Source organism: Phallusia mammillata, chromosome 6 (genome assembly GCF_965637545.1).
Source record: "Phallusia mammillata chromosome 6, kaPhaMamm4.hap1.1, whole genome shotgun sequence".
NCBI lineage: Eukaryota > Metazoa > Chordata > Ascidiacea > Phlebobranchia > Ascidiidae > Phallusia > Phallusia mammillata.
The window spans coordinates 15,372,526-15,387,181 of record NC_137257.1 but is presented as its reverse complement, the minus strand read 5'-3'; the positions used below and the strand labels follow the sequence as shown (position 1 = coordinate 15,387,181).

At 35.7% G+C, this 14,656-nt stretch overlaps 2 protein-coding genes across 3 annotated transcripts; one reads left to right on the top strand and one right to left on the bottom strand.

The window, feature by feature from the left end:
• The first annotated feature begins 3,441 nt into the window (after positions 1-3,441).
• LOC145234391 (general transcription factor II-I repeat domain-containing protein 2A-like) lies at positions 3,442-4,023 on the top strand. The gene has a single exon (XM_080099127.1). It carries the CDS (start codon positions 3,442-3,444, stop codon positions 4,021-4,023), a length of 582 nt encoding a protein of 193 aa, XP_079955253.1.
• Positions 4,024-4,158: 135 nt separating this feature from the next.
• Positions 4,159-12,866, bottom strand: LOC145232996 (uncharacterized). 2 transcript variants are annotated; one of them, XM_080097658.1, is made up of 13 exons: positions 12,653-12,866; positions 12,087-12,173; positions 11,425-11,532; positions 10,946-11,106; positions 10,248-10,792; positions 9,370-9,569; positions 8,500-8,665; positions 7,886-8,079; positions 7,514-7,615; positions 7,158-7,287; positions 6,253-6,442; positions 5,214-5,367; positions 4,159-4,712 (listed from the first exon to the last, which is right to left on the bottom strand). In XM_080097658.1, the coding sequence occupies exons 1-13, from the start codon at positions 12,767-12,769 to the stop codon at positions 4,500-4,502; spliced, it is 2,367 nt and encodes a 788-aa protein (XP_079953784.1). In that variant the 5' UTR covers positions 12,770-12,866; the 3' UTR covers positions 4,159-4,499. The 2 variants fall into 2 exon arrangements, with proteins under 2 accessions (XP_079953784.1, XP_079953785.1); XM_080097659.1 differs by lacking the exon at positions 10,946-11,106 and having other exon boundaries at positions 12,653-12,719.
• Between the last annotated feature and the right edge of the window lie 1,790 nt (positions 12,867-14,656).

Here is a 14,656-nt window from a genome sequence, read left to right as displayed (position 1 = left end):
CCGATCTTTCTTTTTTTCCAAGAATAAATTTTAAATAACAATATGAGGATCCAACAATTTGTACAGTAAGCTATTAGCTCTAAAATCAATTAAAAACTAGCACCACATGGCAAATGAATTGTTACTGCAAGGAGAGACAATCGAGTGGCTGTTACGTCACATAGCACGTGGTTGAATGTGTGTCATTTTTATGAAAGTTTGACGTCATAATGTTGAAAGGGGAGATATTGAATATAAATCACCGATAATGTCGAAGTCATTCAAGGAAATATATCTGTACATCAAAATTTTATTCTTTAGATCAGTGGTGGCCAACCTATGGCGCATGCGCCAAACGTGGCGCATTGCAAGATTAGAACGGGCGCATTGCCTTCTTTTGATAATGAAAATCAAATTAATAAACTAATAAATAAATAAAGTAAGCCAGCCCTATTAATTATATATATATATATAGTTTATCAGAGTTATTTTTTACTTAATATTTCTTATTTCTTGTTACTATCCTTCTCATGCAAAAGTTGTTTCTTTCTCTTTCTCTCTATATACAAGAAGTAGTCATAGAAGGTGGGGTTACGAGACATTTATGGCGCATCCAACACAGTATGTTAAAAAGTTGGCGAATGGTATGTAGAAGGTTGACCACCCCTGCTTTAAGCAGACGGAATTAAAACAAACCGAATTACTGTTTATTTATGTTTTATTGTTTTCTTTTTCTCATTTTTATCGATTGGTATGGTGTTGTAGGTAAAATATTAAGGTATGTGAGAAATAGACGGCTATAGACGATTTAGTAGACGATTAGTACAAAGGACTAAGTCTGCAAACATACAAGGTGAACATACGAGGTGATAAACATATGAGTTAATTTAAACTGATGACATACCCATCGGGTTTACGACAAACACAATTTTTCCCCTATTATGTACAAGGTGTGTTGCATCATGTAAAGTGATCTTTTAAATGAAAATACACAACCTACATTTAAATGCAAGCGATGGGAGAGTATGAATAATAAAAATGTTCAAATTGCAACAAAGACAAAAGCACACTAAAACAAATACTTGTGCCACTTGAATCGTAATCGTTCTCATTTACATTTGAAACTAACAAACAAGCTAAGCCCAATGCGTTCAATCGCCCAATTCCGTAGTTCTATTATTTTCCTTTGACAGCCATGGTGACCTTTGATGTATATAGGGAATCTTGATTGTCACAATATCTAAGGCCCATGATGAGGAGAACGATGAAGTTTCAATGGAAATTGTTTGCTAATTCTTGCCATTTGTCAGATCCTGATCAGTTTGTTGCTGCCGTAGTAGAGTTTTAAAGAGCTCGATTGCCCTCTCTCCTGACAGTTGACAGAAAAACTGAAATAGTTTTGTATAATGGATTTCTAACACCAAGATGTTTTTTTATGATTCCAATAAAACCAACAGAGTAAATAAATCAAACTTAATATTTTTAAAAAATTGATTCCTTATGTGAATCAATCAACATCAGATTGATTGATATCACTTCCGTATGACTTATTTGACAAGTCTCCAATGACGAACAAGGTTTTTAAAACTTATAGCATGTACGCTATAAAACCTTATCTTCGAAACAATTACCTTTATTTTTAGTGAAGCTGAAACTGTGCGAAAGTGTGATACTTTATTTCGTCAGCCTTATTTTGAGTTATTTTGGTTTCAAATGAGTCATGATGATCACGAGGAACAATCATTTTTGGATGGCGTTTCGGGGCGTCTGTAACTTGTATGATATTTCAGAATGATGCAAGTCTTTTTTGTATGAAGAAAATATTATGACCTACTATACAGCTTTAGAATTCTAATGCTAAAGTGCGACTTAAAAGTCTAAGTTTGACTGTGTCTATTTATTGTGTAAATTAATACAAAAAATGGTTTACGTTGGGAGGAAAATGTAAAAGAGATTAATTCTGAACTTTACATAAACGTTATAGTCATATTGCAAAGATTTCAGGCGTTTTACTGGATGCGCAGTTTAAAATACATTATCATTGGTTAGTTACTTCGAATTTTATCTGTAATTTCTTTGCAAAAAAACGCCTGTGGCAATTGATTTTACTGTGTTTATAAGTGTTTTGCAACCTATAGTTCTCATATTGACCCATTGTTAAAACACGTTACTGTAACAACCACATTTTACAGGTTTCTAGCAATAAAGTATAATAGCAAAAAAAGTTTAGTTATCAAAATATGTTTTCAATTACGTTGCTCACCTGTTTTCTTCTACACAATCCATCTGTGTGCTTTCAACTGTTTTCAGTTTTTAAATTCTTCATTTTCATATTGGGCAATGTACATTTCACCTCATCCAAGTTATTGCACTGAAAATTATTCCGATTCGGTGCCACTTTAATATTCCTTTTCCTATGATTCATGTTTTACTGGATCGTTCATTACCATTCGCCCCTGTCGTAAGTAGCCCATTAGCCTTGGGGCAAGTGTACCAACTCGATAACCTAAATTTGTATCACAAGGTGGTTTGCTGGGATGAATCACATATCTCAGCAGGTAGAGTTGTTTAACCTGATTAACCAATTTTCTCAGTTTTTTTTTCATCCTGTTACTAATATTGCTTAGGAAATCATGTGAAATTTCCTTGCTAACTAATATGGGCAGAATGCACTGACAAGTTCAACTTAAAGGCCCAGGGTACAAATAAACTATATAGTCTATCTTCTGTCAAAACACTCACTAGTGTCCCTTATTTAATAGCAACCCTTCAAAATGTTTTAAAGCAGTGGTGTCAAACTCAAACAGCTTTGAGGGCCCAAAACAAAGTTTTAAGTAAGTCGAGGGCCACACTATCGAAAAATTTTGTACAGTGTAACGTGGAAACAAAAAAATTGTAAGATTAAAACGTGCCATTAACTAAATTAAAAAACAAAATTGTAATAAATAACATATGTAACAAATATACAGTTTAGCAGAGTAAAAGGACCTGCTATGGTTAATTGCTTTGTGTGAAAACAATGGCATAAGTGACGAAACAATTGCAATAAAAGTATTCAATCGATTGTAAGCCGCCCTTGTTTATAAGCCGCACAAACGGCTGGTAAAAAAATATAAGCCGCGGCCTACAATCAAGTAAATATGGTACTTATTCTAAAGAGAAGATTATTTCCTATTAAACGTGGCATATTTCACTAATAAAGAATAATTGTACCATTTGAATTCCTCGGACTAACAGGATATTCCGCCTGAGTGAAACACGTAACTTCAAAAAGTTACTTGGCGGGCCGCACAAAAACTCTTGAAGGGCCGCATGTTTGACACCCATGTTTTAAAGAGCGTCAAGAAAACCCTAAACCAGTGGTGGCCAACCTATGGCGCATTGCGTGATTAGAAAGGGCGCATTGCCTTCTTTTGATAATCATGAAAATCAAATGAAGAAGAAGTGTTGGGATGAATAAAAATGGGCCGCATCGTCTCCCAGCCGAGAAATAAGGATTTGACCCAATTCCCACATTTGAAAGAACAGAGTGAATGTATTGCTGATAATGACAATTTTACAAAGTATATAGAAAAAAATAAGTTAGTTCAAGAGTCATTTGAAAGTCGTTTTCATGATTTTCACAAAGAAGAAAACTCTATGCTTGTTTTTATAAACCCATTTTCTCTTGGTGAACAACAAATAATGAAGATGCCAAGTAAAATGCAAATGGAACTAATTGACTTGAAAGCAAATTCGTCGTTGAAAATTAAATTTGAAGAGTTTTCCTCAGTCCCAAATGCATCTGACATGATCAAGGTCTGGCGATCATTACCTAGTGAAAATTTCCCAGAACTGAGAAGATTTGCTCAAAGTGTTATATGTCGTTTCGGAACGACATACAGATGTGAACAAGCATTTTCAGCCATGAAATTAGTTAAAAGCAAAACAAGGTCGCGACTGACTGATTCAAATTTGAAGAAGACAATGCTGCTCACAGTTACAGAGTTAACTCCGAACATTGCAAAACTGGCGAAATCGAAACAGGCTCAAAAATCTCATTAAACCAGGTAAATAAATTTGATCAAGTTTATCAGAGTTATTTTTTACTTAATAGTTCTTATTTCTTATTACTATCCTTCTCATGCAAAAGTTGTTTCTTTCTCTTTCTCTCTATATACAAGAAGTAGTCATAGAAGGTGGGGTTACGAGACATTTATGGCGCATCCAACACAGTATGTTAAAAAGTTGGCGAATGGTATGTAGAAGGTTGGCCACCCCTGCCCTAAACGATGCAATGCTTACAAAATTATAGACCACAATGTATTCTTTTGCTGATGCGACTATAATGCACATGAAATTGTCAACATAGTGAAAAGTTTGACTGAAATAGTGTTCCACACGACAGTTTTATGACAGCGACACAAACAGAAATAACAAAATAAATGTACACAATCAACTCGCTTTGTGGAAATGGATTTCTTCAGGCACAAAAGTTTGAAGAATAAATAAACAAAAAACAACTAAAATGTAAAAATGTCTTATAACATCACTGTTCTTGATGACAGCGCTGTTGCCAACATAGAAAACAGGACAGTTGCGATGTTTGGGACGTTTCTTACACTTCCACCCCCACCTCCTTCTGTTGTCGTATCAGGATCTTCTGTTACAGTGTTCACATACCAAGGCTCATGCGAACGACCCATCTTGTGTTGTGGAAACATCTTTCGATATTGCAAAGCAGCAATAGCGCCCTGAAAAAGTCAAATCGAACTTTCTGTTAAAATGTGCAGACACAAATGCAGGATATTCTCCAATAGTAGCTGTTCTTATGTCGACTAATGACAGAGTAATTATGCATTTTAGTTATAATAATGACTTATTTAAATGAAACAAGGAAGACTGATGATGCCTGCAAGCTTGAAATATATATCTGGATTTTAGGATATGTTGACTTATTCTAATGTATCTGCGCTGTAAAAAAATTATTGTTGAAAATATTTGTGTATTTTACAAATAGAAGTAGCTAATATAAATAAAACAACCGTTTGGTGAAGTTTTTCTACCTTACAAATGCAAATAAAACGTTTTGTGGGTTTGGTTAGCTCCCGTGTTACATTAACCTATCATCGGTAAAATAGCAACATCCTAACATCGTTGTGTGCATTTGAAATATGAAATACGGTGTTGTATTGGCATGAAAACAAATTAGTAAAATGTCAACGGTAACATGCAAAGATCAACAGTAAACAAACCTGAAATCCAGCATTGTAATCAAGTGCCACTTCGCTTTGCTTGAAATCCATTCTCTTGTCTTGATATCGATCTCGAAAACTTGGTCCGCCAACCAAAGCTCCTTCCAGGATAAATGGATTCGGTTTGGGTGATTTTGCAACTCCAAACCCGCACCTACAAATACATGGCATATCATCTCTTATATTTATATAAGTTTATACACGGACAAATTTTCTTTATGTTTCAATTTTGACCGGGTTGTTTCAAACAACCATTGAAAGAACAGTTGTTTTTATCCTCGGTGGAATGAACCAACCCCGTTATATGTTTTTCTCTAATCTACTTGTCTGCTTTTATTATTAGCCTTCTCGTGAGTTAAGTCATGTATATATTGTCTTTTTAACGACGCTACATTAATCAAGTTGATTTCCAAATGCGTTAATGTAGTAAATATAAAATTATAGCTGCCCAGTCTTAAAACGTTGCATGTAGCGATCAAGCGGAATTTAGGCCGAAATGCTGTTCAAGAGCGTAATAACTTCACAATATTGGCCAAAAATACCTAGGAAATATCATCCATATTGATAATAACCTGACAATATGATGTTCATTACATTATGAGCTGGACACAAAATTATAAAATGTTATGTATGTCCTCGGTGGGATGAACGAACCAGTCGTGCGGTAGTCTATTTTATACTGAGTTTGTTTGCCAGTCTCTTTTCTAATATGTTATGTCATTTATATATTTGCTATTCAAGTTATTCAAGTTCATTTCAACTAATGTAGATAAACGCCACTAACGTGTTTTGCTTGCTTAAAAAAAAACGAGAAAAGAATAAAAACTCACAACCTTGTAAACACAAGTGGCGGAAGCTTTACGTAACGTTACCAAAAGTTGACATTATATCTGCGCATTCTTAAAAGCTTGTATAAGGCAAAATAATTTGGGCTGGGAATGTGTTCAAGTTCATAATAACCTCAATCTAGGAAACTGAATACATATATACTGACAATAGCTTGTCGTTAAGATGCTCAGTGCAGTATAAAGATATTTACCCTCGGGGTGGTGCAGGACAAGAACTTGCACGATGGTGAGGTCGCTTCGGATAATTCTTCCTAAAGCCGACCACATAACTCCTTCCAGCATCACCCAACATGTAATGGATCTGCTTTGTCGCCCATGCTTTATTCACTGCTGTGTCGATGCCGTGATCAGCGGCCATCAAGCATACAAAAGCTGCATTAGCTGCAAAAGAGTAAATTATAAAATGTATGCTTTCTGTTCTATATGAATGAACGTCGAATTTCAAATGAGAGTGGCACTTTTTGCCTTTAAAGTCCACCTATGTTGCCATTCTTTGAACAAAAATCGTTTTGAACAGTTTTTTTTCATACTTGAACAGGCGGAAACCTTGTATCTAGTTCAGTGCTCTTCAACCTTTTTAGTGGCACGGAACCCTCAAGGTGTTTTGTCAAACTTTGCGGAACCCCCCATAAAATAAATTTAATGTAATACAAGTATCATAGAAAAAACATGCATTTAGCACACCCCAAGCGCAAAAGTTGACTTCAATTAAACGTTTCACTGAAACGCATTGCCATGTTACTTGGATCGGTCGTTTCTACATTTATCTCGAAACTTAGCCAAAGTGTATCAAGACTGTGTTTATTACGTCACAGTTGATCAATGGTGTAACCAAGGTTAACTGGATCGTACAGGCAAGCATTGCTGTTCACAACAATGACATTATGAATCATTCATGTTTGAATTGCTACACCAAAATGCAGGAACCCCTGTGCAACTCTTAAAGTTCACGGAACCCCTGTAAGAGTTGTACGGAACCCTAGGGTTCCGCGGAACCCCGGTTGAAGAGCACTGATCTAGTTGTTACCTTCATTTATACTTCATTTATGTGTTTGTTTCAAGCGCATTAAACAACAATCATAAAAATAAATGTAACCTGCGTAACGCAAAGGACTCCAGTTGCTAAGAAACAGCAATCCTTTTCGGGTGTAGTTGCCTCTAGCTCGAAGCGCAGAACAGTATGCTCTGACATCTGAGTCGTACTTTTGCTGCAACGTCGGATCAATCTGTAAAAACAATTGTTGCTTTAATACTGATGAGTGATGATGTGTTAACAATTCCTACTATTTTGAATATTGATAAAACAAACTTTCAGCCTTGATTAATGAATTAACAAGCTTTTCGCCATTAAATTTCCACATATTTTTTCGAAGTTTTCACATGAAAATATTTTATCCCAGCATACTGTTTTTTTTTAGTTGTTACAATTACTGGTTATAAAAATAAGCTGACCTGTGCCATTAGCATTTGCAATCCTTGTCTCTTTTCATCCCATGAAAACCGTAGGTTCTTCGGGATCGAAAACAGTGCCCAGTTCATGTATTTTCCTTGCGCCTGTATTAATGCTAATTACTATAATATCGACTAACATTAAAACATTGTGCAAAGTAAAAAAAAATTTCGGAAAATGCTGTTTTTAAAAGTCAACGCTGCCCAATTTTTTGGCAATTAGGTTTTTATAATTTTTGTACAAATCTTTTTCTAAAATTTAGTTATTTTCACGTGGTGCTTTATTTGAATACAATATCGCCTTAAAATGATGTTAAATTCAGAAACGTTTTTTTACCATTGGTTTATCGCATGTTTTTCTAGTGAATCACTTACAGCTTCCAAAAGCTTTTTGCTCCCCGTTGCTCTGTACATCCAGGCTGTAGCCCAAGTAATCTCGTCTTTATAGCCGGTGGACTTGTAAAAGTCTGCCGCTTGGGGAATTGAGAGATGATAGTTTCGCCTGAATGTGTTTGCAAACACTAGCAGGTTGTTTGCGTGTTTGAGGAGTTTGCTAACATACTGTTCATCTACAAACAAACGTCCATTAAGCAAATAAATAGTTGCAATGGAATTGCAAATGGGCATACATATTTAGCTTCAGATATAGCAGCTCAAAATCCGTCCCGAAACAGAACATTTATTAAAGGCTAATAAATTGCATTTATCGTACTAACCAATCCTTACCACAAAAATGCTCAAAATGTCGACCCAATTACAAAATCGACAATTAATAATTAGTACTATGTGACAGTGGTTTTCAACCTCGATCCCAGTTGCAAGTTTGACGCAATCTAAACATAAAGCCATCTCTCTCTAAATTGCCAAAGAGTACAAGTTAATTAAAGTTTGACTGCAATATTTTAAATTTTTAACTAACTTATGTGAGGTGTCGGAAGGATGAAAACCATCGCTGCATGGTAACAAAATATCGAATTAAAACTTTGTACCTCTGGAAGTTCGTTGAAAAGCAAGTGATATCGCCGCAAGAGCTGCAGCTGATTCGCCAACCAGATCAGATCCGGGTTTCTGTTTTGTTAATTTATACGCAGGACGCCATGCTTGTAGTCGCTCTGGTTGTTCCCAGGTCTTGTGGTCCAGTTTCGCGTCCCCTACCTCAAAAGATAAAAAAACAAATATAACCCTAACACATTTACGCCAACATAAACCGAGGCATTTTGTTCTAATTACTAATCGGAATTTTTTTAATAATTCGCTGTAGATATTAAAAAGGCCCCAAGGTAATAAATTTTTCTAAGGCGTTTTGTAAAATAATTTTTTTCAGCAATTATGTTCTTGTCAAAATGTATCCGCCATTTCCGACTTTGTCATTTTGGACCATGAGACGATGTGGTAAGTTGGAGTTGAGCCATTACGTACCACAGGGCGTATGCTAGAACGAAAATCTTGCCTGCGGGCAGTTTATAACATTGGAAACAAATAAATTTCAGGTGTTATATCAGATTATCTAAATCAACATATGTTCGTATGAATATACACAAATCAACATAAAATAATACAACGCTGCTTGGTTATTATATCAAACAAACATGCAACACTAACTAACTTACATTGCTTTAAATATTTTTTGTGTGGCAATATTACAAAAGCTGAAATGAACTTGAAAGGCACGTCTACGTGCATTTTGTGCTTGCGGTACCGCGCTGTTTTGCCTCATCGACTTGAATTACACTCCACATTAAAAAGCATTTCCCGTTATAGGTTTGGCAACGTAAACGCAACAAAATCATACCACTTCCTAAATTTCCTGTACAGTCTAGCAATGCATATTTTGTACAGTACATTGTATTGCAACCCACCTGAGCGTACAACTCAAAAGGTGACACATGCGCTTTCATGATGTAATCAGCTCCCCATCGAAGTGAGTCTAATGCATGTTGAAGTTCGCCAGTTGCTTCGTAGGCATCCCAATACTCAATCACACCCCATGCCAGTAATGTGAGACTTGACGCCATGGGAAAACCAAATTTCACGTAATCTCCAGCATCATAATAGCCACCTGAAAACGGCATTTAAGATGCTTGGTTGCTTGTTTCTTTCTTTAACGCAGTGTTTCTACACAAAGGGGCCAAGAACATTTAAAGGGGTGGCAAAGACGAAAACCAACACAGGATTCGTAACATAAAAACTTCGCATGGATTCTGTTTAGCATTGTCACACGATCGTTTAATTTAGGATGGGCACAACAGCATTGCGATTAGGTTGTGGTTTTTGGCTTTTTTGATACGAAAAAGCATAAAATGGTTTACAGGTTTATGGTGACATGAGCCATAGCTATATCTACAATTTTTTTTGTACGACGGTTATTAGTAAATCTATAAAAATATTCTGGTGGAAAAGGGGTACAAGTAAACTTTTGAAAGGTTTTGCAGAGATAAAAAGGTTCAGAAGCACTTCTTAACGTTTGTTTCGTTGATTGTTAACGTTTACCACAGGCACACAGATTTCAACTTACAAATAAACTACCGTTCAGCACTTATCAGTTAAGATAATAGTAATTATAATGTTAGGTCATTAAGATGTATTCATTTTACATTTTGCATTTTTAACAGCACGGCTATCTTGGCTGTAACATGCTAACGGTAACATATTTTTTATTTCCCACAAATAAAAAAAATGGTAAATTTACAGAGGCAATTCTTCCTGCAGAGCTGAAAAATAAACAGTGACATCATACCTGAAAGGTCTTCGTTATTGTTACCCCGATCCTTTAACGCAGAATCCCCTCTCCAGCTAACACGGTTGTTTGGTGGCAGCTTTCCCGATCTCTGAGCTTCGTAGAATAGGATCGACTTGTGAAGAACCACGGCATAATCATACTTCGATGTTACATTGTAAAACCTGATTGGTTTGTTAGGTGTAACTATTGTTGGTCGCTGAGTGGCGTTTGTCCTAGGTGGATCTGGTGCCCCTCCACTGCCTTCTATTCCTCCGATGTTGTTGTTCGATTGTTGTTGAGTTCCTTGGTTATCCTGTTGTTGCTGCTGATTGTTGTTGTTCTTGTTTTGGTTGCTGTTATTATTGTTATTGTTGTTTTGGTTGTTTTTGTTTTGATTCTTGTTGTTATTATTGTTTTGATTCTTGTTTTGATTATTATTGTCGTTTTGGTTGTTGTTATTGTTTTCCGTTTCAGTCTTTGAATTGTCAAGCAACACATTCTCATCTAATTCAAATGGATCAAAAATATCAGGAGGCGAAGTGGTTGTTGGTCGCTTTGACAAACTAAAAACAAAATGTTAGAAGTAAGTCGAAACAAACTACCCATGGTAAATATCGTATTAACCAAACTAATTCTAAGCGTCACTAAACCAGTTTTAACACGAAACCTGATTGTTTTGTTTCATCTGCGAATTCGGCGTAACACTTGACTCTTACCTGTTGATGAGGTACATTAGATCGGTGGTTGTTAAAACGGTTTGAGGTCTGGCTGTTTCGGGGTCGGGACCCGAATATACTGTTCTACCTTGTAGTTTTATTATCACTGGAGGTGGTTTGGGATCAACAACCCCTTCTTCATAATATCCGATAAAACCGATCTATATTTGTGTTAGTATCAGTTAGCATGTAGTGATATAGACATTGTAAATCCTATTTTATTTGTTTAATTGATGACAAGAATTGAAATTATGAAATAGTAAGCAATCCGTGTTTAAACATTTCTGTGGATTTACGTCTATAGACGGAATACATGAATGATACACATATACACGTGATGTTCAAACCGCAAGACAAAATAAGTTTCCAATTTCATTGTTTGCAATCAAGCAGTTGAAGTCAATGCATATAAAAATGGATAGCGAATATTTTTTAAACCTTAAACAAAACTGTTTAAAACATTGATCCCGTCAAGATACCTCACTCGTCTCTCCAGCTTTAAGATCTGGTTTATATTCAGGATGTTGCACCACAAATTCTTTTCCGCCATCAAACACGGTACTACTTTTGATGTCACCTCCCCAACACTATGAACAATAAATTAAACTTTAATAAACGTTGCATTTATGCAATATTTATGACAAGATATCTTCATGAATCTTGACATTTTAGAAATATTTAAAACGAATCAAGGACACTAATACATATTCCGCCTTTTTTTCTTCAAGTAAACGAAACTGCTGTGGTGGACTCTTGTCTTAATCAAGAACATTATTTGCGCCGGTGTCCTTATTAAAATTAAAACAAATGCGCCATATTTTTGTAAACGCGACATAAACCGAATCCTATGATCCGGATTGTTGTTTTGGATTCGAAATCTCCAAATACTTTTTTTCAATATGCTCTCCTTAACGATTGCTTCAGAACACTATGGTTAAAAACAGGAAGCCGAAACTACGAAATCGTGAGTTTAAAACTAAAGTTTAAACTGTTGATAATTTCCGATTCTTATTCCATCGTTTATAAGGTCAATTGCAGTACCATGATGGTCATGACTAAAATGGCAACAAAACAGTAGGCTACATATGATTTTGCGATGAACAGTTTACATCATATTTCATTGTATTCATTGCAACCGCACCTCAAACCTGGCCAATATCGGTTGTGTGTACCGAAATTTGACATTCCAACCTTTTATGGTTCTGCTGGGTGTAAATGTGAAAGAACCCTAAAAAATGCAAACAATAAATACAATTCAATGTTCAATATACTGTAAACAAAAGTTATGCAGTCACATCTTGTCATCTTTCATAGTTTTTTTTTACACAAACCGGGCACATATAGTATATAAAGGATACGGTTTCTAACTTTTTCTGATGATAGTATGCTTGTCTGCAGATACGTTTTTTAATGAAGGTATTTTGATTTTTACGGTCGTTTCTACCTTCTATGTGATAAATCAGCAATTCGTTTACATATATTTTGTTTGTTTTGTTTTGGTTTGTGATTGTTTTACTTGTAAACTACTAACGAAAACTGCGTCAAAGAAAAATATAAACAAAATCTAAGGTTAAACAAATGTGAACAATCAAAATACACGTGGTAAAAAACAACCCAGTTTATAAATAACGCAACAAAGTGTTGCATTGACATCGACCATACAACTAAATTCATCAGTCCATACGACTTTTAAAAAACTCAACTTGCCTGAAATCCTGTTTGCCACTTGTTTTTCACTTTGTAAACATAAGCTTGTTTGCCAAATACAACGCTTACGTAACAAACACAGATTATGCCGACATATATCTCATTTGAAAACTTCATGTTTCAAGCATTGATATGTTCTGTTTACACTTCTAATACGTTTTCGTCTTTACATATTGTCAGAATTAAAGATTATTACCTGTACAACAAATTCCACAATAAATTACAGAGAAAACCCATTACATTTCCGAAAAAACTCAAATTGCAACAGTCAGTAAATCTAAAATTAGTTTGTAGCCATTGGACGGCACGCGCGATAATAAAATTCGTAATCGGCTATGACTAATACAACCAGTTTGACTGGTCGCGACGCAAAATTGCAACGGCGCATGATCATGTCCTGTGTATTACTGTACAATAAAGTACGGAACCTTCTGTTTTGTAGTCCTGGCATTACAGTTCTGGCATATGTTTCGACAAAAAACATTAAACTGTTATAAATGTTAATTTTTCGAAATCTACTTCTTACGTAAGGTCTGGATTTTCAAGCCTAGCAGTTCAGTTTCAAACCCAGTGATTTAATGTCCACATTGTGACAAAGGTAAGTTACAACATTTTCTGTTTCTTTTCGCTATGAGTTCCATCCGCAAACTTTCACTGTGACTAAAGTCTACAGTCTAAAGCAATATCTATCATTAAATTCATCTGACAGATTAAACGAAGTTTTTAATTAAAAACCTTTTTATAAGCACTGCGGAGTTATATAATGTAATGCCACAACTCCTACACACTTTGGAAGGTGTCTCTTTATTGTTGTGATAAAGCAGAAATCAAGGTAACTGCTGGCCACACAAATGCCTCGGGGCATGCACTTACGTGTATCACTATAGTTTTTTTTTATAAGGAGTGTACCTTACACGCGTGACAAATAATTATGTGTACGATTGTTTTTTGTTGCTGTTTGCATTATAAATGTACAAACATACTTGTGCTGATTGATGTTTTACCTTTATTTAAATTCACATCCAGTTATTTCTCATGGGTTACTTCCAAATGAATTAAGTGCATCAACTAAAATAAGCTTTTTAACAATTTGTTTTGAAGGTACTCTTTTACATTGGCAGTTAAGGCGTGTTACTTTTTTCTTTGTTTATTTGCAATGATATTAGTTAATTGGCAGTTGCGTGTTGTTTCTTGGGTTTGTTTGCCTGGAGTATTTTCATTTTTCCCATGTTGTTGATTACATATCAACTTTCTAACCTTTAGTCAGTGCTCAAAAGCATTTTTTATGTTTTTTCAGCGAATTTTGTATTCCCGGATAATAGCATGTACAAGGTGGTTAAGTAAGGTCAAACATATTTCAAGCATAATAAGTCTTATATCCCACCGAAAACAACCATTCAAGCAAACGCTTAACTTGGCACGATACTTCTATATGTTTACACCATTAAAACAAATGTACCATGCAAATTTGAACCAGCGCAAGTGGTACAATGCAGTTGAAACTTCCATAAAGATTTGTGGCAAAACTAGTGGTGGAAGTTCCCATGGTGGCGTTTACTGCTCCATTACTTTGATTTGCTACCATTGTGGAGCTCATGCCGTTGCTTCCAGCTGGATTTGTGGTGGTGCGTTTGGTTGACATCGCCATAATCGTGGTCAATAGAGTGCTTCTAACTGGTGGTTGGTTGGATGTTCCTGGTTGAGTATTTGATCCCACTACGATTGTTGTACCAGGTGTACCAGTTATCCCCATAGTGCTGGTGGTACCAGCTGTATTAGTTTTGACTTCTGTTATACTCACTGCATTGGTTGTAGAAGGAAGAGGTACAGTGGGTAACAGGGAGGGTGGTACAAGTGTGATCGGTTTATGTGATATGGAGTTTCCAGGAATTGTAAAAGTCGGAATGTTTGGTACAGAGAAATCAGGAACGGTAAAAATGGGTGGAGTAAATGTTACCGGGTCAAAGGTCGTGATTTGAGGCGGAAAGGTTACACTAGGTGGCA

Bases quoted from the DNA above. Each gene is read 5' to 3' on its own strand.
- LOC145234391 (XM_080099127.1), top strand. From the start codon at position 3,442: ATGGGCCGCATCGTCTCCCAGCCGAGAAATAAGGATTTGACCCAATTC.
- LOC145232996 (XM_080097658.1), bottom strand. From the start codon at position 12,769: ATGAAGTTTTCAAATGAGATATATGTCGGCATAATCTGTGTTTGTTAC. The intron at 11,107-11,424 runs GTATCTTGACGG...ACACAAATATAG, and splicing joins AAGCTGGAGAGACGAGTGAG to ATCGGTTTTATCGGATATTA. The intron at 8,080-8,499 runs GTACAAAGTTTT...GTTTGTTTGTAG, and splicing joins TTTTCAACGAACTTCCAGAG to ATGAACAGTATGTTAGCAAA.